At 43.4% G+C, this 25,000-nt stretch overlaps 1 protein-coding gene across 1 annotated transcript in view; it reads right to left on the bottom strand.

The window, feature by feature from the left end:
* LOC126982756 (protein turtle homolog B-like) overlaps positions 1 to 25,000 on the bottom strand; it is an 83,970-nt gene that overhangs the window by 45,041 nt on the left and 13,929 nt on the right. The window contains exons 3-6 of the mRNA XM_050835088.1: positions 22,312 to 22,432; positions 19,227 to 19,337; positions 17,295 to 17,557; positions 3,386 to 3,530 (exon numbers count right to left, since the gene is read on the bottom strand). Of these exons, the coding sequence (XP_050691045.1) occupies positions 3,386 to 3,530; positions 17,295 to 17,557; positions 19,227 to 19,337; positions 22,312 to 22,432 (640 nt within the window). The remainder of the gene's footprint in view (positions 1 to 3,385; positions 3,531 to 17,294; positions 17,558 to 19,226; positions 19,338 to 22,311; positions 22,433 to 25,000) is intronic.

Here is a 25,000-nt window from a genome sequence, read left to right as displayed (position 1 = left end):
TGGGGCTTTTGTAGGGACCCTTTGCCTCGACCGTCCACAGCGCGTAACAAACAATGGAGGGAGGGATTTCTCGCTGCTCGTGTGGCTTAAAGGGGAGAGACGCGGCTTGAAGGGATAAGGAAAGGCCGGCCAGTCATCTCCAACTCAGAAAAAAACAACTCAAAGTGGTCAGTTCCTCATATCTGTTTCTCGAAGTGAGTTGCCTTCAGTATCAACCTTCCCTGCACCGTTGTTTATTCCCTTCAGCCCTTCGCCGTGTATTCTCCACCATTTATCAGCCTCTTTGTGTGTCTCTGGGCTTGCGCTGTACGTCTGTAGGCCAGTCCGTATCGAGTCAAAGGTTTACACACATACACTTGGTTAGCTTCTTATATTCATTTGCCGGAGCAGTGAGTTGCATTCAGTATCAATCTCCACTGCACCGTTGTTTCCTCTTCATCCCTTCCCTGTGTGCTATACCTTGTGTGTTTGTGTGTGTCTATGGGCCAGCGCTGTACATCTGAAGACCAGTCCGTATTAAGTCAAAGGTTTATATATATGCCAGTGCCTTCTCGTCCCTCCCCATCAGTATGTCTCTGGGTCTACAAATCAGTATGACTTTTGGGAGTTTGTCAGCCTGTATTTGTGTGTGTAGGAGTTTGTTAAGGTGGCATATAGGAAAAGGAGGAAGAGAATGCTGTAGAAAGGAAGGATGGTGGAAAAGGGAAGATAAAGATGATGAAAATAACAGGAAGAAAGGGGGTGGAAAGTAGGAAGGCATGCAGGAAGAGGAGAAAGAGAATGCTGTAGAAAGAATGAAAGGAAGGAAAGGGGAAAGTGAAAATGACGAAAATAACAGACAAAAAGAGGAGGAATGAAGAATAGTGGAGGGAAAAGGAAAAGAGAAGAGGAGAGATTAGATAATGATAGAAGAGAATGAGGAAGAGGAGGAACGAAAGAGGAAAACAGTGTAAAAGAAAGGATAGAAAGACTGCAGAATGATAAAAAAAGATGTGACAGTGAAGGAGAGGAAGAGAGAGATAAGATGATGATGGAAGAGGAATAGGAAGAAGAAGAACGAAAGAGGAAGATGGAGGAAATTGGAGAAAAATAGTGTAACAAAAAGATAGAAAGACTGTAGAATGATAAAAGGGAAGAACGAGAACTGTGAAAAGGAGGAGGGAGAAGATGATAATTGAAGAGGAGGAGGAACGAAAGAGGAAGATGGAGGAAATAGAAGGAAAATAGTGTAAAGAAGGGAAAAAAAGACTAGAATGATAAAAGGGAAGAAACAAGAGCGAAGGAGAGAAGGAGACATAAGATAATAATTGAAGAGGAGGAGGAAGAGGAGGAATAACGAAAGAGGAAGATGGAGAATATAGAAGGAAAATAGCGTAAAGAAGGGAAAAAAAGACTAGAATGATAAAAGGGAAGAAACAAGAGCGAAGGAGAGGAGGCAACATAAGATAAAAATTGAAGAGGAGGAGGAAGAGGAGGAACGAAAGAGGGAGATGGAGGAAATAGGAGTAAATTAGTTTAAACGTGGATAGAATGACCGTAGAATGATAAAGGACAGGAGCGAGGGCGGTGGACGCGTTTGTTATGCATTCTGTCGCTGCAAATCAGGTGAAAAAAAATGGCCGGAAAAACGTTAAAAAAAAAAAATGTTCAGCGTTTATATTTTCGCTGCGCGGGTCGCATTTTTTTTTATAGTAGTTACGGGAGGGGTGAGTGATTGGCCGATGGCTCTTTATGTATCTCTTGTATTTTTGTATTTTGTTTTGTATTTTTTCTGTATTTTTTTCTGTATATTTTTTATTTTTATTCCTGTATTTTTTCTGTATTTCCTCTGTTTCCATTTCTGTATTTCTGTTTATCTGTATTTTTTCTGTATTTTTTTGTATTTTCCTTTATTTTTCTGTATTTTTTTCTGTATCTTTTTGTATTTTCCTTCATTTTTCTGTATTTGTTTCTGTATTCTTTCTGCATTTTCCTTTATTTTTCTGTATTTTTTATTATGTATTTTTATCTGTTTTGGTCGGTGGTTCTTTCTGTATTTTTCTGTGTTTTTTTTCTGTATATATTTCTGTACTTTTTATTCTGTATTTTTATGTTTTGGTCGATGGTTCTTTCTGTATTTTTCTGTATATTTTCTCTATATTTCCTGTATATTTTTTCAGGCCGGGTCATTTTTTATAGTAGTCACGTGGGGGAGGGGTCAGAGATTGGTCGATAGCTCTTTCTGCGTTTTTTTTTTCGTTCAGTCAAACCGGATTCTGACGTTTTCATTAGTGTCGTTGCGTGGAGCCCCATCACACACACACACACACACACACACACACACACACACACACACACACCCGAAGCCGCCACAATGCACTCTTTGGGTCAGAAAAGCGATATTCGGGTCAGTCTGGGTGGTGGTGGTGGTGGTGGTGGTGGTGGTGGGTTCATCTCTGCCACTCTGTTACTCTCTACATTTTCTTTTTATTCCATCTCTTCTTTATTATGTGCTTTGTTCTACCTCCTCCTCCTCCTCCTCCTCCTCCTTCTTCCCTTCCTCTGTTTCTGTTTTGATCGGTCTGTGCCTGTCTGTTACTCTCTACTTCTTTCTTTTTATTCCATCTCCTTCTATCATGTGCTCTGTTCTACCTCCTCTACCTCCTCTACCTCCTCTTTCTTCCCCTCCTTTGTTTCTGTTGTCTCCGTCTCTGTGTCTCGGTCTGTGCCTGTCTCTCTTTCTCTCATTCACACCAGCTGCTATTTTTGGTGGTGGTGGTGGTGGTGGTGTGTGTGTGTGTGTGTGTGTGTGTGTGTGTGTGTTATGTCAGTGGTCTATATATGCTACAGTTCGGCGTTATGCATGTTTCCTTTGCATAACAGCGTTCTAAATTTATATCCAATAGACTGAGTATGTAATCTATGGCATAACATTTGCTATCGCTGCAGCAAAAGAGGTGTTGCACATAAACGTTGAAGAGGTGTTTTATTTGCGTAGACCCGTTTGTTTCGGGAACGTTGTGCCTTCTGAACTCGGCAAAGCAGAGAATCGTATCACATGTGAGTCGGAAGTTAATGGGTTTTTTTCACTGATGGTTACGCAGTCAGATATATTTCGCTTCTAATTTTAGAAATATAAAACTGAACATCTTTATTTTCTCTCTTCTTGTTGTTTGATATTCTCCGTTTGCCGGCCCACAGTTATTATTATGATATATATTCTACTTTATTCCACTACTACTACTACTACTACTACTACTTCTACTACCACTACTTCTACTACTACTACTACTACTACTACTACTACTACTACTACTACTACTACTACTACTACTACAGTTACTACTTATGTTATGCTAGGCTAGGTCAGGTTGGGCTGGTTGAGGCCGCTCCTCCCCGTACTCACAGTGCACGCGCAGAGCCTCCTCGGCGGTGAGGGCGTAGCCGGGCACCAGCGGGTTGGCCGCCGTGCACGCCACCCTCCTCCCGTTGTCGTCCGAGGTGGGCCACAGCTCGCCGCTCCTCATGGTTGTGTTCCGGTCTGGTGCCATCTAGGGGACGGAGGGAGAAAGGAAGTCTGCATAAATATTAATGCTATACAGTCCCGGGTGAGCGGCACACACACAGGAGAAGCATCATGTTAAGCCGCTAAGCACCAGTGTGTGGTCCGTCCCCTTAGCGCAGTGGTTCTCCAACTCAATTGGACGATGTACAGTTGGCGCCATTATAACCTAGGCCGGTTCACCTGGCTGTGCCGTGCAAATTCTCTGGTAAGTAACATCTGCCACCTCCTGCAGCTGCCCTCTGCTCTAATTGGATAAACTCCCTCAAAACGCGGCCTTAGAGCTCCGCCCACGTGACCTGCACCACGCCCTGTCCTCCCCATGCTCACTGTTCCTCCGTCCCTCCCCCCCCCTCCCCATGACCCTCTCTCTCTCTCTCTCTCTCTCTCTCTCTCTCTCTCTCTCTCTCTCTCTCTCTCTCTCTCTCTCTCTCTCTCTCTCTCTCTCTCTCTCTCTCTCTCTCTCTCTCTCTCTCTCTCTCTCTCTCTCTCTCTCTCTCTCTCTCTCTCTCTCTCTCTCTCTCTCTCTCTCTCTCTCTCTCTCTCTCTCTCTCTCTCTCTCTCTCTCTCTCTCTCTCTCTCTCTCTCTCTCTCTCTCTCTCCCTCTCTCTCTCTCTCTCTCTCTCTCTCTCTCTCTCTCTCTCTCTCTCTCTCTCTCTCTCTCTCTCTCTCTCTCTCTCTCCTATTTCTACTCTTTTCCTTCCCCAAAACACTTCTACAACTTTTATCTAGTTACTATTTGTTTTTACTATTATTGTAGGCCTAATGATACCCCTCTAAAAGCTGGGCTCTTAACATATTTCCTGGCGATTGCAGGTCCAACTCGTTATCACCCCCCCACACACACAAACCCCCCCAATATGCACACCACATCCGAGTTGGAATCATAAGCGCCAGATATATGTTTCAGCATTTTGGCGTAAGTGGATATCATTACAATAATGATAACAAAATATTTACTAATTGAAAGTTGTAAAGTGTCATGGGAAAAGAAATGAGGAGAATGGGAAATAAAGGAGAATAAGAAGAGAGAGAGATTTTTCAGTTACTGCCGAGTGGCTTAAAACTACCCACATGCTGTCCTGAAGACCACCCATCAACCCGGGCTCTAGAGGAAGCCGTCCAAGGAATCAAGAACGAGTTCCGGGGGCAGCATGAGCCAATGCAAGATGGCGCCACTAATTATAAACACTCTGCGCCACAGGGCTGACCATCAGGACACTCAGGCCCCACTGGGACCATCAGGTATATATATATATATATATATATATATATATATATATATATATATATATATATATATATATATATATATATATATATATATATATATATATATATATATATATATATATATATATATATATATATATATATCTTGATAACTCCTCGAACCTCTTTCTTCTCAATTTCTGCAACATTCGCGGTCTTCGCTCTAATTTTCATTCTGTGGAACATCATCTCTCCTCCTCTAAACCTCACCTTCTCTTCCTTACCGAAACACAGGTTTCTGAGGCTACTGACAGCAATCTCTACTCTGTTCCCTCCTACTATCTCTATCCTAAATTTCAATCCAAAGCTGGATGTTGCGCCTACGTGCGCAACGACATCACTTGCTCTCGTGCCCACGACCTTGACTCTTCTGAATTTTCCACCATCTGGTTAAGACTTCATTGTCATTCTATTACTAAATACATCTGTGCTGTTTATCTCTCACCTAACTCTACCAACTATGTAAAATTCTTTGACTATTTGAATTCTAAAGTGGAGCACATCTTGACCCTCTCCTTCGCTGAAATCTCCATCCTAGGAGATTTCAATGTTCCTACCACCAGCTTTGGCTTTCATCCTCTTTCACTGACCATCCTAGTGAACAAGCCTACAACTTTGCTATCCTCAACGACCTAGAGCAGTTGGTCCAGCACCCTACACGTATTCCCGACCGTCTTGGAGACCGGCCCAACATTCTAGACCTCTTCCTTACCTCAAATCCTTCTGCTTATTCTGTCAAATTGTTATCTCCGTTGGGCTCCTCCGATCACAATCTTATTTCTGCATCCTGTCCTATCGCTCCTGTACACCCTCTGGACCCACCGAAGGCGATGCTTCTGGCATTTTGCTTCAGCTCGGTGGGACGACCTGAGATGTACTTTTCCATTCCCGTGGAATGATTATTGCTTCCAGGATAGACCCTCTGTGTGCTCAGCGCATCACAGTGGTGATTTTCTCTGGAATTGATGCATACATTCCTCGTTCTTTCTCTACTCCTCACGCTAAAAGCCTTGGTTTAATCACGCTTGTTCTCGTGCTGTCAATGATAGAGAGGTAGCTCAAAGGTACCAGAGCCTTCAAACTAATGCTAATTATGAACTTTACATTTCTGCCCGAAATCGTGCCAAATCTATTCTCCGACTAACCAAAATTCTTTCATTAATAGAAAATGCCAAAACCTTGCTTTCTCTAACTCTTCCCGTGACTTCTGGCATCTAGCCAAAACATCTCCTCCAACTTCACTTCTTCATCTTTCCTCAACTCCTCAGTCCTGACAGCAACACTGCCGTCTCATCTATCTCTAAGGCTGAACTCTTCTCTCAAACTTTTTCTAAAAACTCCACTCTGGACGATTCTGGGCATATTCCTCCTACTCATCCCCCCTCTGACTCCTTTATGCCTGTTATAAAGATTCTTCAAAATGATGTTTTCTATGCCCTCTCTGGCCTCAATCCTCAGAAGGCTTATGGACCTGATGGAGTGCCTCCTATTGTCCTTAAAAACTGTGCCTCCGTGCTGTCACCCTGCCTGGTCAAACTCTTTCGCCTCTGCCTGTCAACATCTACCTTTCCTTCTTGCTGGACGTATGCCATCATACAGCATGTAACTAAGAAGGTTGACCTCTAAATTACATCAAACTACCGTCCTATAGCTTTACTTTCTTGTCTATCTAAAGCTTTTGAATCAATCCTTAACCGGAAGATTCAAAAGCACCTTTCCACTTCTGACCTTCTATCTGATCGCCAGTATGGGTTCCGCAAGGGGCGTTCTACTGGTGATCTCCTAATTAACTGACTCTTGGTCATCCTCTCTTAGCCGTTTCGGTGAAACTTTGCTATTGCTGGACATATCAAAAGCTTTTGATAGGGTCTGGCACAAATCTTTCTTTCAAACTACCCTCCTACGGTTTCTATCCTTCTCTCTGTACCTTTATCTCCAGTTTCCTTTCTGACCGTTCTATTTTGCCGTGGTAGACGGTCACTGTTCTTCCCTAAATCTATTAACAGTGGTGTCCCACAGGGTTCTGTCCTATCTCCCACTCTTTTCTGTTGTTCATTGATGATCTTCTTTCCAAAACGAACTGTCCTATCCATTCCTACGCCGATGATATCTGCATTATTCTATCGTTTTAATACGACTCTTCAGGACTAAATGATCAGGCTGGAGGCTACACCAACCAGGGCGGACTTACTATTATTTCCGATTGGAGCAAGAAGAACCTGGATTTCACGCCTCAAAACACTGTTTCTCCACCTATCCCTCCACAATCTTCAAACAACTATTGACCTGTTGACAACACCCAGCTATCACCTTCCATCAACAGAGATAAACATCCTCAGTTAGGGCAGTAAAATCTCAACTGGAAACTTCATATCTCATCTCTTACTAAATCAGCTTCCTCGAGGCTGGGCGTTCTACCGTCTCCGCCAGTTCTTCTCGAAAGTGAAATTGTCCATATACAGGGCCTTGTCTCGTATGGAAGTATGCATCTCATGTGACATAGTCACGGAATCAGGCGCGTGGCTCTCCTTCAACGTGGAGCTAACTCTCTCAAATTTGTGCCTAATTTCCACTTTCTCCTAAAGTGACAGTTAATCTCTGAGGCCCTTTGACAGTAAAATTATCTGTGCCATGGTATGAGGGTTCTCCGCAACTCATGCAGACCTTTCGTCCTTTTAGGAATAAAGAGTGCTACAGCTGCTTCCATACATGTCAAAGCTGTATGGCGCGTCTTCATGAGTTCGCTTTCAGGCGTCCTTCATCCTCAGCATGCATTTTTGAAGCATCATCTTCGCTTCTTGTATTCCTTCTCCACTTGCCTCATTAATTTCTGAATGGTATCGCTCTTTGTCTCAAGCTTTCGTATTGATTGGAATTCTTCACTGAAGCCGTATCCTCTTCTTTAATGGAGTATTTAGTTCTCCTATTTTTCCTTTGACTCAAAGGAACTCAGAGGCACAAAAAAAAGATAACAATAACAGACTCTTACACTCTAACACCTCATGTATAGTACATCTATTCAAAGGTGGGAAAGTCAATCAAGCAGCATCCTCCCACTCACTTCCATCCTTCTCTTAGGCCAGAAGCTGCACTCAAAAGGACATGTTCAGTATTCCTGCACCATTGTAGACAGAGGGAAAGCTACCACTGTTTCCTAAGGGTGGTAGAGAAGATGAAGACTCCAGAAGAAGTCTGGGCTCCAGTCTGAAGTGAGAGTTGCTGAGTTTTCCTCCTCCCCGTCTACTTCGCCTCGTCCCTCCATGCCCCTCCTGGACACTTCAAACATTAAGCTTAATTGAATACTCATCCTTGGTGAAAGGGTTATCCTGTAAGATGGTGTTCTTGTTTATTGATAGTCATTATCTCTCTCTGGAAGCTGTGATTATATCGGATCCTCTAACATCCTTACCTTTCTATTTGCCTCTCCCTCCTTCCTCCTCAGCCCTCTTCCTTCCTCACGCTTAAGAGAACGCAAGATCTACCTTTCTCCTAAATCTTATCAGAGACTCTTCTGAACCCGTATCCCTTTCGCATCTAGCATCTAATCAAGGACCTCCTAGTCTCACAGACTTTGAGATATTCCATGCTCCTCGTCCTTCCAGTTTCCCACCTCTCCTCTCTCTCTCTCTCTCCTTTCTCCCTCTCTCTCTTCCTCTCGTCTCCATCCTCCTCCTCCCTCCTCTACCTCCTCTCTCCTCTTTCTCCTTCTCTCTTCCTCTTCGACCTTGGCCTCTTCCACAATTTCTTCTCGTTCTTCGACATGTTCCTCCTCCCATCCCGCTATATCCCCCTTCACCCCACCCCTCCTGGCCCCTCTTTCCGACCGTCGGAGTTCTTGTTGTTGGTGATAGTCAAACAATGTTCTCGACAGGTATTGCTCAAGGATAGAGAACAGGACGGTGTACTTCCCTCAGGGCGAGGGGTGGTCCTCTATATCGAACAGGATTGTACATGTATAAGCGAGGATCTTCAAACCCCGTCTCTTTCTCAGCTGTGGCAGGAAACGAGACATTTCTTGTCGTGGAAGCGAGGACCTTCTCAGGCGATAATTGTTCAGAATTTTTACTGGTCAGGAGGACTGTCTTCACTCTTAGTGTGTAACTTCCTGCCAGGAGGGGCGTTGGCGAGAATGGCTGTCAGGAGCTGATGGGCAGTAACAGCAGACTGCGAACACCTGCAGCGCAATGGAGTGGCTGTTCATCGACAATTGGGACCTCTTATTGTAGCAGGGACCCTCTTACGCCCGTGACAGGATACACTTGACGTTCAAGGGTGTTGAGGCTCTCTCAGACTCCTTGAGCGAGCACTTGGTACCCTGAGGGATTTTTAGTATAGGCGAGGGGGACAATGGGAGGAGTAATGGGAAGGGACATCTAGCTCATAATATAACCAGGCAGCTTAGAAGTAATTCTAGGGGGTAACAGAGGACGGGCTAAGAATCTATACTAACAGCAGGAGCCTCAGAAACAAGATAGACTTACTAAGGGGTGAAAGCTTGTTCAGAAAATTTTGACATAATAGCGATCACTGAGACATGGATAGACTTTGCTAATATAAATTTTCAGGAATTTGAAATAACAGGTTATCAGATGTTTCACAAAGACAGAAGGGGTGGATGATGACAGTAATAATGATGACAGTGAAGGCAGTGTGATAACAAAACACATTCATATTCCTCAGTAGGTCGATTTTTCTTGACAATATAGTTATGTTCTCAGACACTATTACATTCGTTCTTCCTTTTGGACTTCTTATAAGATGGATAATTTAAGTCACCCATAAGGCCTGCATTAGAGAACGGAAGGATAAGATTACAGTGTTACATGAAAACTTGGACACAAAGAAAAAATCCCATTCGTATAGCCCATGTAGGGAGATGGAGAGTAAGTGAAATGTGGCTGGTTCTATCCGTAGAGTTTCACGCATTCGCCAACTTAAGAATACAGTGTTACATTGAAACTTGAAACTCTAGAAAAAAGTCCCAAACAAATAGCCTATGTAGGGAGATGAGTAAGTCAAATGTGGCTGGTTTTGTACGTAGAGCTTCACGCAATCGCCAAGTTAAGAATACAGTGTTACATTAAAACTTGACCGTCTAGAAAAAAGTCCCAAACAGTAGAGGGGCAAGGACAGCATATACCACAGCGAACACTTAGAAAAGAAAGCAATGATCCTAAGTGGATGACTCGTGGACTAAAACACGAGATTGGGTTAAAGAAGGGAATTTATCAGAAAATAAAGAATGGTGAAACACATCTCAGGGGCCGGTACGTCGAACTATCTAGATTAGTTAAGAAAAACACCAGGATAGCAAAAAGGAACTATGAGATCAAAGTAGCAAATGAGGCGAAAAGTAATCCTAAGGGCTTCTTTCAGATGTATAGAACAAAAACACGGGAGAAAATTGGACCGCTGAAAACAAACACAGGGGAGCTAGTAGAAAATTACGAAAATATGAGCACATTGTTGAACGACTACTTCCTTTCAGTATTCACACAGGATGATCGAACGACTATACCGGAAAGAGTTCAGGTGTACAAGGGCGGGGATGGCGACAAATTGAGGGATATAATCATTACCAGGCAAGTAGTTCAGGATGAGATAGATAAGCTTAAGAAGAACAAGTCGCCAGGTCCTGACGGGATATTTCCGAGGGTATTAAAGGAATTAGGTGATGTACTCAGTAACCCACTAACCGACATCTTTAAGATGTCGGTAAATACTGGCTATGTGCCGAGCCTATGGAAAGTAGCTAATGTGACGCCGATTTTTAAAAAGGGGGACAGGTCAGTTGCTTCAAACTATCGCCCAATTAGCTTAACATCGGTTATAGGCAAGATGCTGGAGTCCATAATAGCCAGGAACATTCGGGAGCATTTAGAGAAACATAACTTAATTCACGACTCGCAGCATGGGTTTACAAAAGGTAGGTCATGCCTCACCAATCTCTTGTCCTTCTACAATAAAGTATTTGAGGCGGTTGACAGAGATGAAAATTATGATGTAATCTATCTTGATTTTAGTAAAGCGTTTGACAAAGTTCCTCACCAACGACTGTTGCTTAAATTACAGGCTCACGGAGTAGAGGGTAAAGTTTTGAACTGGGTCAAGGCGTGGCTTAGCAATAGGAAGCAAAGAGTGCAAATCAATGGTAAAAGATCTGACTGGGGATGTGTTACGAGTGGGGTCCCACAAGGTTCGGTATTAGGTCCACTTTTGTTTATTATTTATATCAATGACTTAGATACAGGAATTAGTAGTGTAAATTTGCAGATGATACCAAGATCGGTAGAGTAATTGAGTCGGATCGGGACGCTAGTATTCTCCAAGGTGAACTCAACAGATTGTATGACTGGGCGGATAAATGGCAGATGGAGTTCAATGTAGGGAAGTGCAGTATTCTGAGTGTAGGTAGGAACAACCCCTCACATAACTATTGCTTAAATGACACTCTCATAAGCAGGTCTGGGTGCGAGAGGGATTTAGGGGTCTTAGTGGGCTCTGATCTCCGTCCAAGGGCACAATGCATTCAAGCTAGAAATCGAGCTAATAGGGTACTGGGATTTATTTCAAGGAGCGTAAGCAACAGAAGCCCCGAAGTCTTCCTCAAACTATATTTAGCATTAGTTAGACCTCATCTTGACTATGCGGTTCAGTTCTGGTCACCTTACTATAGAATGGATATCAAAATGTTAGAATCGGTGCAGAGGAGGATGACTGAGATGATTCAGGGGTTGAGAAACTTGCCATACGAGGAAAGACTCAAACAGTTAAACTTGCATTCTCTAGAAAGGCGAAGGGTGCGTGGAGACATGATCGAGGTTTATAAATGAATGAAGGGCTTTAATAAGGGAGACATTCATAAGGTTTTGTTGGTAAGAGAACCGGGTAGGACACGAAGTAATGGGTTTAAACTGGATAAATTCAGATTCAACAGGGACATAGGCAAAAATTGGTTTACAAACAGGGTGGTGGATGAGTGGAATAGGCTTAGCAGTCATGTGGTGAGTGCTAATACAATTGTCACATTCAAAAATAGACTAGATAAATTCATGGACAGCGATATTAGGTGGGGTTAGATACACGGGAGCTTAGGGTCAAAGGAGCTGCCTCGTACAGGCCTACCGGCCTCTTGTAGACTCCTGCGTTCTTATGTTCTTATGTAAATAGCCCATGTAGGGAGATGGAGAGTAAGTCAAATGTTGCTGGCTTTGTACGTAGAGTTTCACGCATACGCCAATTTAAGAATAGTGTTACATTAAAATTTGACTTCCTAGAAAGAAAGTCCCATACGTATAGCTCAGGTAGGGAGGTGGAGAGTAAGTGAAATGTGACACATCTTATACGAAGAGTTTCACGCATTCGCTAACTTAAGAATACAGGGTTACATTAAAACTTGACCCCTTTGAAAAAAATAGGTCCCATACGTGTAGCTCATGTAGGGAGATAGAGTAAGTGTAATGTGGCTGGCTTTGTACGTAGAGTTTCAAGCATACGCCAATTTAAGAATACAGTGTTACATTAAAATTTGACTTCCTAGAAAGAAAGTCCCATACGTATAGCTCAGGTAGGGAGGTGGAGAGTAAGTGAAATATGACACGCCTTATATGTAGAGTTTCACGCACTCGTCAACTTTAAGAATACAGTGTTACATTAAAACTTGACCCCCTAGAAAAAAAGTCCCACACCTATGGCCCATGCAGGGAGATGAAGAGTAAGTGAAATATGGCATGCCTTATACGTAGAGTTTCACGCATTCGCCAACTTAAGAATACAGTGTTACATTAAAACTTGACCCCTTTGAAAAAATAGTCCCATTCGTGCAGCTCATGTAGGTCAACACAGTGTCTTCCGAATTCCCAACGCTAACAACGCCTCCAGCTTGTTAGTTCTTAGGTTAGTTAGTTAGTTAGTTAGGTTGTTAGTTTGTTAGTTGGTTAATTAGGTCAGTTAGGTGAGTCAGTTCTTAGGTAATTTCCACAGTTCAACACAGTGGCTCCCCAAATGTACAGCGCTAACAATTCATCAAGCCTGTTAGTTCTTAGGTTAGCTAGTTAGGTCAGTTAGGTTAGTCAGTAAGGTTAGTTCTTAGCTCATTTGTACAGGTCAACACAGTGCTTCCGAATTCCCAGCGCTAACAACTCCTCAATAGTGTTAATTCTTAGGTTAGTGAGCTAGTTAGTTAATTAGTTAGTTAGTTAGGTCAGTAGGTTAGTTAGTCAGTAGGTTAGTTAGTAGGTTAGTTAATTCTTTGCTCATTTCCACAAGTGAACACAGTGGCTTACAAATTTCCAGCGCTAACAACACCCCAAGCTTGTTAGTTCCGTCTTTAGTTAGTTAGTTAGATGCTTAGTTAGGTCATTTAGATTATTTAGTTAGTTCTTAGGTTAGTTCTCAGGTCATTTCCACAGGTCAACACAGTGGCTTCCAAATTCCCAGCGCTAAAAACACCTCGAGCCTGGTAGGTTTTAGGTTAGTTAGTTAGTTATTAGGTTAGTTCTTAGGTAATTTTTACAGTTCAACACAGGGGCTTCAAAGTTACCGGCGCTAGCAACTTCTCAATCTTGTTAGTTTCACACCAAGCACCACAGGCTACATTGACGTTTACTAGAGCGTTCTCTTTTGCAAACGCTAACAAGCTACAATCCGCGCCGCCAACTATCCAGTACAAAACCAATATTACGGAAACAGCCTCTGCCTCGTAATTCTTTCTGCCTGTGGTGTATCACGTTCTCGTAGTATGTTTTCACACACGTGGAGTGAAAAAAAAATGCAAGCGAAACAGATTTCTTTACCGACACTTTAAAGCTGACTGACAGTAGGCGAAATTCACTATGCAGGCAGCTCCATCCTTGGCCACTCAGACAAGTGTCGAGAGTGGCAGCTTAGGTCAGTGCTACCTCGCTTGGCCTTCCTTCAGCACCCACTTATTGGCAACCCCGTGTTGATAAGCCAAGCATGGCACAACTAACAATTATGAGAGCAAGGAATACGTATCAGGGAATGTATAAAGCGACTTTTTGGCATCATCTTTGTCTAGGTTCGCGGGAGGCATTCACTCCGTCACTCCTTCACTGTCCCTCTTTAACGGAGCTACTATTACATCTCAGTGAAATGGAGTCAGGCCTATTCTCGAACAGTTGATGACGATACTCACCACTTTATGCTGTCACGTAATGTAATGGTTCCCGTACAGTGAGCATTGAGATGGACCTTAGCGGGTGTTACACAAGGAGTCTCATAAGCTCTCGGTGGAGTGCTGGAAAGCTAACACTAACGGAACAGTTGCGCTGGACCATGAATCTGGGTCCATGTTCTTAAACGTATCAGCCTCCAATTACGACTGTTTTCCAAGGCCACAGAGAAGATTAACCAGGTTTTCATGGGTGGTTTTCAAGATCAGGGAGCAGAAGTCGTGTAAAACTATCACTATGATCACAAAACAGTCCATGAAACGCCCAGCTACTTCAACGAGAGAAACAGGTGCGGATACGATTAAGAATACTGGCTCTGGCTGGCTCTGTCAAGTTTATATTTCCATCATTCCAAGGCTAGACGCAGCAACAAGCAGCACGAATATTTATACAGACTTCCAAGCGCATAATGAAGTGGATTCTCGGAAAGCGCTGAATTATAATATTAAAGCTGACCTAAGCTGTTTATGTTTTCTCTTCACACACACTGGCCTGCCTGTCTGTCTGTCTGTCTTTCTGTCTGTCTATCTGTCTGTCTCGGTCTGTATCTTTGTATGTCTACCAGTCTCTGTCTGTCTGTCTGTCTGAAAGATCGACAGGATGACTGACACACACACACACACACACACACACACACACACACACACACACACACACACACGGCCCAGTAGCTCAAGTGGCTTGTATAGCTCCCTATGTAAGAAGGACCGGGTTCGATTCCAGCCAGGTGAAAATGATTGGGTTATCTTCTTTCGTGTAGCCTATTCACCTAACGAGGTGGTAGCCCTGTTCACATGAGCAAAAAGGAGTTGTGACCTCGTTGTCGCGGTGTGTTGTGTGAGTGGTCCTGGTGTGTTACCAAAAGATCGTACTGAAACTCTGTGCTCTGATAAACAGGGAACGACTGTGTCTCTTACACACACACACACACACACACACACACACACACACACACACACACACACACACACACACACAGGGAGACAAAAGCGTGGCCCTAAACTACAGACCAATCAGCTTGACCTCAGTGGCGGGAAAAATTCTCGAGAAGATCATCAGAGACAAACTCGTTAGGTTCCTTGAAGACAACAACACCATTTCCGATGCTCAGCACGATTTCAGGAATAAGCGCTCATGCTTAAGCAGTTTATTGGACTTCTTCCAAGGTATCTATGAAAACTGGGATAATCATATCCCCAGTGATGTTATATATCTAGACTTTCAAAAAGCCTTTGACGAAGTGCCACACGAAAGACTCCTCAAGAAACTTAAGTTGGCGGGGTTAGGCGATAATCTGACAGCGTGGATCAAAGACTGGCTCACTGGAAGAAAACAACGAGTTGTACTCAACGGACAGGCCTCCGAGTGGCTCCCGGTCACAAGTGGAGTGCAACAGGGGTCAGTGCTGGGACCCATACTCTTCATCATATATATCAACGACCTAGAACTAGGATTAAAATCCACTCTTTCGAAATTTGCCGACGACACAAAGGTGGGTGGGAAGGCCCTCACGACGGAAGACTGCGAAATTATCCAGAGAGACCTGGACCAGATCACTCGGTGGTCAGAAAAATGGCAGATGTCCTTCAACACTACCAAATGTAAAGTAATGCATATCGGATCCCGAAACAGCAACCACACATACCACATGGGTGGCGAACCACTACAAGTAATGCAAGAGGAAAGAGACCTCGGGGTCACCATCAGCAGTGACTTGAAACAAACAAAACGCTGCAAGTCCGTCTGTAAGAAAGCCAATACAATGTTCGGGTTCATAGCGAGGAACCTCGAATACAAGACGCCGGGAGTTATGTTATCCTTGTATAATTCGCTGGTAAGGCCCCACCTGTATGACGCCGTGCAATTCTGGTCTCCAAATTACAGGAAAGACATTGAATTACTTGAGTGTACAGCCCTACGAAGAGCGACTCGAACGACTCAACCTTTTCACGTTGGAAAAGAGACGACTGCGGGGAGACATGATACAAGTCTTTAAGTACCTGAACAAGCTCAGCAACGTTGATCACTCCATACTCTTCACGCTACAAACTAACCTGAGGACAAGAAACAACGGAAAAACAATTCAAGCAAAGCGATCCAATACCGACATCGGCAGGAGTTATTTCTCGAATAGAGTTGTTCGTCACTGGAACGGCCTCCCTGCAGAAGTGGTTAGCGCAGAGACCATCAACTCCTTCAAGAAACGCATTGATCGCCACTTTGCTGCATCGGGAGTGAACTGAACGTATCCAAGAGTAGGTGCACAAGTGCTTTAATCCTTCCCTGCAAGCCACTCCTATGGCAAACGGATTGATTAAATCACTGAAAGCAGGCAGCCTAGTTATGAGCCAACAGGCTTTCTGCTGCCTGCTAGTCCATATTTCCTCCTCCTCCTCCTTCTCCTCTTCCTGTCTGTGTTTGCCTGTCTATCTGTCTGTCGGTCTGTATGTATGTATGTCTGCCTGTCTGTCTATCTGCGTCCGTCTGTCTATCTGTCTGTCTGTTTGTCTGTCTCTCTCTTAATGAAGCACCTATTTTAGTTAATAGGCTTTGGAATGGTTATACATACTATAGCTTCATTCAAGGAACCTTTTTGCTTTTTGAAGACAGTGCTATATTAAAGTCAAAAAGCATCCGACATTCATGAGGCGAAAAGCGGACGAATAGCGGACGACCTGCTCTGCCCTGCTCTGCCCTGCTCTGCCCTGCTCTTTCGAAAACTATTAGTGGTACGTGCCGCTGATTTCCACTCGTCATAATTACTCTTCGCGGAGCAGCGCGCTCGGGAGAACTGATGTTGCTTTGCTGCCGGGCCGGTGAAAGTTGCGAGTGTTGGTGCTGGTGTTGATGTTGTTGGTGTTGGTGGTTGTGTTGGTGGTGATGGTGGTGGTGGTGGTTGAATGAATTTTAGGGATGGTAGTAGCAGTATTATTGTTAGTGGTAGTAGTAGTAGTAGTAGGATAAGTAATAGTAGTAGTAGTGGTGGTGGTGGTAGTAGCGGTAAAAGTATAGTAGTAGAGTAGTAGGTGTAGCAATAGAGGTTGTAGTATTAACAGTATCAGTGATTTTATTAGTAGTAGCAGCAATAATAGTAGTAGTAGTAGTAGTAGTAGTAGTAGTAGTAGTATAGTCGTAGAGTAGCTGTAGTTGTTGTTATAGCGACTGAAGCAATGGAAATAGTCAAATCAACCCAACCTAACCCAACCAAAGCCAACCAAATCAAACCCATACTTTACTCAACCCAACCCAACCCAACCCAAACCTAACCCAACCCAACCCAATCCAACCCAGCCAGACAAGCAACACTCACGATGCATGGTGACAGTGACTTCCTTATGCAAGCCCAGCGTTAGGTTGGTGCTTCTTGCCTCACAGCGCAGCCGCCGCCCATCGTCCTCCCTTGTTAGCACGGGCAGCTCTAGCTCCGCGCTACGCACAGACACGGGGTGACCGCTAACGAACTGCAGAGGCTCTTCGAAGAGAGGCGTGATTCTTGGCTGCATGAGTTGCTGGCCTGCTGAGACCCATCGCACCTCAGGGGAAGGGTGACCTGCAGTGGCGGTGGGCAGGGGGAAGGAGAGAGAGAGAGAGAGAGAGAGAGAGAGAATTAAAAAAAGTTAAACACAATGCCAGACATGAAAAAAATCTACAAAACAGTCTGAAAGATCGACAGGATGATTGACACACACACACACACACACACACACACACACAGTGCGAGCGTAGCTTTTTTCCCGTATGTCACAACTAGGTAAATACACAAACACACACACACACACACACACACACACACACACACACACACACACACACACACACACCGGTAGCTCAGTGGATAGAGCGTCTGCCTCACAACCAGAAGGACCGGAGTTCAATTCCCCGGCCTGGTGAAGATAAGTTGGGTTTATCTTCTTTCACGTGTAGCTCCTGTTCACCTAGCAGTGAGTAGGTACGCGACGTCAGGCAAGGAGTTGTGACCTCGTTGTCGCGGTGTGTTGTGTGTGAGTGGTCTCAGTCCTACCCAAAGGTCGGTACTATGAGCTCTGTGCTCCTCCGTAGGGGAACGGCTGGCTGTCTCGAGAGGGACCCGCAGCAGACCAAGAGGTGAATTACACACACACACACAAAAAAAAAAAAAAAGTCTCTCCTCCTCCTCCTCCTCCTCCTCCTCTAATTCTGGCGATAATTTGAATAGTAAATTTTAAACTTGGGCTCAAAAATGTCGCTTTATAGGTCGTTTTGACTCACAGCTTAGAGCCTGAATGCGTGTGGAAGTGTGGCGCTGTGAAAAGAGAGAGAGAGAGAGAGAGAGAGAGAGAGAGAGAGAGAGAGAGAGAGAGAGAGAGAGAGAGAGAGAGAGAGAGAGAGAGAGAGAGAGAGAGAGAGAGAGAGAGAGAGAGAGAGAGAGATTTAAGCGAAGGTGTAGACAGACAAAGCAAAAAAGTAAAAAGAGAAATGGTGCGTCACAGAGATATAAGACGACAGCAACAACAACAACAACAACAACAACAACAACAACAACAACAACAACAACAACAACAACAACAACAACAACAGTAAAAGTAACAGTGATTTCATATTCCGTTTGGTGTTTTCTTATGCGACACACACACACACACACACACACACACACACACACACACACACACAAACACAAACACACACAAACACACACGATTCTTTTAAACATCATAATATTCTACATCCATAATAGTGTGGCTGATCTTTTTTACCCGTTTTTCAAGGCTTGTTTAGCTGTCTTTGTTGAATATTTATCACTTTTTACACTTCAAGCACTTTATATCACTTACCACTTTTAAGTTTGTAGTATGTGGACTAAATATGTGAAGCTCCAACACCTCCACCTAGCTCCGTCCCAAAAGTGGAATTAAGGTGTGGAAGAGAAGAAAGGGGGGCTGCGAGGGAAGGGAATGGAGGGGAATAAAAGCCAAGTGTGATAGGGAACATTAACCCGGTAGCAGCGAGGGGCCAAATTTGTGGCTTTATCATGTAGCAGCGACGGGCCAAATTTGTGCCATGATATAGACCCCCAAAAATAAATGATGCAGAAACTGATCACAAATGCGTTGATATATATTATGAAATGGTTTGTGTGAGTGATGATTTTTTCTCATTTTTTTTGCTGAGAGGGAGAGCGGAACCCTTTAAGAAACATGATCCCCGCAGCTACCGGGTTAAAGCAATCAGCCGCTACTCACCCCCGTAGGCCCGGCAGGACAGCACCAGGCGCGAGGACAGCAGGAGCGGCCCCACCTCGCCCTGGATCAGCCTCTCGTCGTTGTCAAAGATCTCGAGGCCGCGGATCTCCTCTCGAAAAGGATAATGCTGCTTTTAAATTCAGCTTCTAGTATATGATAAAAAGGTCATGGCTGTCTGTATACTGCTTTACTATGTTTGTCTGTTCCCTTATACTCAAAGATTTCGGGGCTTACACACTTACACTGGATGGAGGTTGTGTTTGTATTTCCATGGGTAGTTTTACGAGCCTAGTGATAGTTTGAGTCTGTCTGTAATGTTGGTGGTTTATTATGCTTTTCTGGGCATTATTTTTTTACATTTCCGGGCTCACACACTCAAACTGGATGGAGGTTGTGTTAGTATTGCCATGGGTAGTTTTACGAGCCTAGTGATAGTTTGAGTCTGTCTGTAATGTTGGTGGTTTATTATGCTTTTCTAGGGATTATTTTTTTAACATTTCCGGGCTCACACACTCAAACTGGATGGAGGTTGTGTTAGTATTTACATGGGTAGTTTTACGAGCCCAGTGATAGTTTAAGTCTGTCTGTAATGTTGGTGGTTTATTATGCTTTTCGGGGGATTATTTTTTTAACATTTCCGGGCTCACACACTCAAACTGGATGGAGTAGTTTTACTTTTATTATGCACTCAAACTGGATGGAGGTTGTGTTAGTATTGCCATGGGTAGTTTTACGAGCCTAGTGATTGTTTAAGTCTGTCTGTAATGTTGGTGGTTTATTATGCTTTCCTAGGGATTATTTTTTTAACATTTCCGGGCTCACACACTCAAACTGGATGGAGGTTTTTACAGGGGTAGCTTTATGAGCCTTGTGATAGTTTAACTCTGTCTGTAATGATCGTTATTTACTATGATTTTCGGGGGACCTGTTCTTAAACATTTGGGGGCTCACATACTCACACTAGATGGAGGTTGTGTTAGTGTTTCCATGGGTAACTTTACGAGCCTAGTGATTGTGTAACCCTCTCTGTAATGTTGGTGCCTTACTATGCTTTTTGAGGGACCTATTCTTAAACATATCGGGGCTCACACACTCAAATTGGATGGAGGTTGTGTTAGTATTTCCATGGGTAGCTTTATGAGGCAAGTGATAGTTTAACGGTGTCTGTAATGAGCGTTCTTTACTAGGCTTTTCTGGGCCCGTATCCTCAAACATTTGGGGGCTCACACACTCACACTAGATGGAAGTTGTGTTAGTATTTCCATGGGTAGCTTTATGAGCCTAGTGATAGTTTAAAGCTGTCTATAATGTTGGTGCTTTGCTATGCTTTTCGAGGCCCTTATCCTCAAACATTTGGGGGCTCACACACTCACACTGGATGGAAGTTGTGTTAGTATTTCCATGGGTAGCTTTATGAGGCAAGTGATAGTTTAACGGTGTCTGTAATGAGCGTTCTTTACTAGGCTTTTCTGGGCCCGTATCCTCAAACATTTGGGGGCTCACACACTCACACTAGATGGAAGTTGTGTTAGTATTTCCATGGGTAGCTTTATGAGCCTAGTGATAGTTTAAAGCTGTCTATAATGTTGGTGCTTTGCTATGCTTTTCGGGGCCCTTATCTTCAAACATTTGGGGGCTCACACACTCACACTGGATGGAGGTTATGTTATTGTTTCCGTGGGTAGCTTTATGAGCCTAGTGATAGTTTAAAGCTGTCTGAAAACACAAATGGTCGTTCTTTACTATGCTTTTCTGGGCCCGTATCCTCAAACCTGGGGGCTCACACAGTCATACTAAAGTTAGGTTGTGTTAGAATTTCCATGGGTAGCTTTATGAGCCTAGTAACTGTTTGACGAGGCTTCTGCACCATAACGTGAAAAACACTCATGAGAACCCGACCAATCTCCTTTGTGGCCTTAGGATATATTTGTTGTGAGAGCCGAAAGCGTCTTATGGTGATGGAAAGAATATAGGTAACAGGGAATTGTGCTACGTGTGTTAGAAGCTTGATGGAGAAAAATATTATTAGTGTGTTGACAAGTTAGATGAAGAGTGTGTTGACAAGTTAGATGAAGAGACAAGTTAGATGAAGAGTGTGTTGACAAGTTAGATGAAGAGTGTGTTGACAAGTTAGATGAAGAGTGTGTTGACAAGTTAGATGAAGAGACAAGTTAGATGAAGAGTGTGTTGACAAGTTAGACGAAGAGACAAGTTAGATGAAGAGTGTGTTGACAAGTTAGATGAAGAGACAAGTTAGATGAAGAGTGTGTTGACAAGTTAGATGAAGAGACAAGTTAGATGAAGAGTGTGTTGACAAGTTAGATGAAGAGACAAGTTAGATGAAGAGTGTGTTGACAAGTTAGATGAAGAGTGTGTTGACAAGTTAGATGAAGAGACAAGTTAGATGAAGAGTGTGTTGACAAGTTAGATGAAGAGACAAGTTAGATGAAGAGTGTGTTGACAAGTTAGATGAAGAGAAGTTAGATGAAGAGTGTGTTGACAAGTTAGATGAAGAGACAAGTTAGATGAAGAGTGTGTTGACAAGTTAGATGAAGAGAAGTTAGATGAAGAGTGTGTTGACAAGTTAGATGAAGAGACAAGTTAGATGAAGAGTGATATTACTTTCATGAGAGAGAAAGACAAGATTGTGCCCTAGCCTCTTTAACGGCGAATCATACGGTCATAGGTTCATAATAAAGGTAAAAAAAGAGCAATCAAGAATAAGAATCAAGAATAAATAAGAATAACCCAGTGTTAGGTCGGTATTCTCAGACGCTTCCGCCCCTCACATCAGCTGTTTCCAAAGTCCAAAAAAGGAGATCCGTCGGGCTGTCATGAGATTATCTTTTTTTTGGGGGGGTTCATGGTACAGAAGAAGGGTTAAACTACTACTTGGGGACATAATCTACACACACACACACACACACACACACACACACACACACACACACACACACACACACACACACACACACACACACACACACACACACACACACACACACACACACACAGACACACTCTCACACAACTTTCCCCCGCCCTTCCCCTCTTCTCACCCCTCCCCGACACGCTACTCACTCACCGTGCACGTAAAGCCGGACGAGACTCATCATGGTCCGTGACGTCATGAAGTCCACCCTGCACGTGTAGTTGCCGGCGTCCGCGAGAGTCACGTCCTTCACCTCCAGGAAGCCCACGCGCGTCTGTAGGGGCGAGGAGCAATTGGATGGGTGATTAGATAGGAAAGGGAGGTTAGGTAGAGGCAGACTAAAGAGATACAAAGGTTAATAGATAGATAGATAAGAGAGATAGATGAATAGAAGAGTGGATAGATGGACATAGATAGATGGACAGATAGATAGATAGTTAGATTTTTTTACAGTAAAGGAAACAGCTCAAGGGCGAAAAAAATGATAATGGGAAAATATCGTTAATCACAGCCCCTATAAAAAAAAGTTTAAATAGATAGATAGATTGATAGATAGATAGATAGATAGAGATAGATATAGAGATAGATAGATAGATAGATAGATAGATAGATAGTTAGATAGATAGATATATAGATAGAGAGAGAGAGAGATTCAATAATAGCTCCGGGAAAATAAATTATGCAGCAGGAATATTTGAATACTCCAGAGACCAGAACTGAGAGAGGAAAAAAAAGTAGCGGGGATTTCGGCGGCAAAGGAAGGCAAAGGGCAGGGAAAGGACGATAACAGAGGGAATAAAAGGAAAGGAGAAGAGGGGAAAGAGGAAAGGAGAAGAGTTGAAAGAGGAAAGGAGAAGAGGGGAAAGAGGAAAGGAGAAGAGTTGAAAGAGGAAAGGAGAGAAGGGGAAAGAGGAAATGAGAGGGAGTGGAAAGAGAAAGGAAAGAAAGATCCGAAACGCTATTCTTTACAATCTCTCGAGTAAGGGGACGCTTGTCAGGTCACTTCTCAAACGCTGCCTCCCTCACATCAGATAGTTCCAAAAGACGTTTAAGAATATGACCCTCAGTGAAGTCGCTATACCCAAACGCTGCCTCCCTCACATCAGATATTTCAAAAGCCCGAAAAGTAGATCAGTCGGGTTCTAATGAGTGTTATTTTAGGGTCATGGTACAGAGGAAGAGTTAGACTACCACCAGGGTCATAAAACTACCCTTGGAAATCCTCAAAACTCCTTCGAAACGACGTGTCAAATATGTAAGATTTGGCGCCGAAATGTTTAAGAATATGTCCCTCAGTGAAGTCGGTATTTCTTGACGGTTCCGCCTCTCACATCAACAATTGCTAAAGGCCGAAAAGAAGATAAGTCAGAGTTCTAATGAGTGTTTTATAAGTCATGGTACAGAAGGGTCGTCAAAAAGATCGGTTGATTTCTAATGAGCGTTTTTTAGGTCATGGTACAGAAGAATGGTCGTGAAAAAGGTGATCAGTCGGGTTCTAATGAGTGTTCTTTAGGTCATGGTACAGAAGAATGGTCGTCAAACAGGTGACCAGTCTGGTTCTAATGAGTGTTTTTTAGGTCATGGTACAGAAGAATGGTCGTCAAACAGGTGATCACTCGGGTTCTAATGAGTGTTCTTTAGGTCATGGTACAGAAGAATGGTCGTCTAAAAGGTGATCTGTCGGGTTCTAATGAGTGTTCTTTAGGTCATGGTACAGAAAAAAGGTCGTCTAAAAGGTGATCTGTCGGGTTCTAATGAGTGTTTTTTAGGTCATGGTACAGAAGAATGGTCGTCAAACAGGTGATCACTCGGGTTCTAATGAGTGTTTTATAGGTCATGGTACAGAAAAAAGGTCGTCTAAAAGGTGATCTGTCGGGGTCTAATGAGTGTTCTTTAGGTCATGGTACAGAAGAAAGGTCGTCTAAAAGGTGATCTGTCGGGTTCTAATGAGTGTTCTTTAGGTCATGGTACAGAAGAATGGTCGTCTAAAAGGTGATCTGTCGGGTTCTAATGAGTGTTCTTTAGGTCATGGTACAGAAGAATGGTCGTCTAAAAGGTGATCTGTCGGGTTCTAATGAGTGTTCTTTAGGTCATGGTACAGAAGAATGGTCGTCTAAAAGGTGATCTGTCGGGTTCTAATGAGTGTTCTTTAGGTCATGGTACAGAAGAAAGGTCGTCTAAAAGGTGATCTGTCAGGTTCTAATGAGTGTTTTATAGGTCATGGTACAGAAGAATGGTCGTCTAAAAGGTGATCTGTCGGGTTCTAATGAGTGTTTCTTAGGTCATGGTACAGAAGAATGGTCGTCAAACAGGTGATAAGTCGGGTTCTAATGAGTGTTCTTTAGGTCATGGTACAGAAGAAGGGTCGTCTAAAAGGTGATCAGTCAGGTTCTAATGAGTGTTTTATAGGTCATGGTACAGAAGAATGGTCGTCTAAAAGGTGATCTGTCGGGTTCTAATGAGTGTTCTTTAGGTCATGGTACAGAAGAAAGGTCGTCTAAAAGGTGATCTGTCGGGTTCTAATGAGTGTTCTTTAGGTCATGGTACAGAATAATGGTCGTCTAAAGGTGATCTGTCGGGTTCTAATGAGTGTTCTTTAGGTCATGGTACAGAAGAATGGTCGTCTAAAGGTGATCTGTCGGGTTCTAATGAGTGTTCTTTAGGTCATGGTACAGAAGAAAGGTCGTCTAAACGGTGATCTGTCGGGTTCTAATGAGTGTTCTTTAGGTCATGGTACAGAAGAATGGTCGTCTAAAAGGTGATCTGTCGGGTTCTAATGAGTGTTCTTTAGGTCATGGTACAGAAGAATGGTCGTCTAAAAGGTGATCTGTCGGGTTCTAAT

This window comes from Eriocheir sinensis, chromosome 5, assembly GCF_024679095.1.
Source record: "Eriocheir sinensis breed Jianghai 21 chromosome 5, ASM2467909v1, whole genome shotgun sequence".
NCBI lineage: Eukaryota > Metazoa > Arthropoda > Malacostraca > Decapoda > Varunidae > Eriocheir > Eriocheir sinensis.
This window is presented reverse-complemented; position numbering and strand designations above follow the sequence as displayed.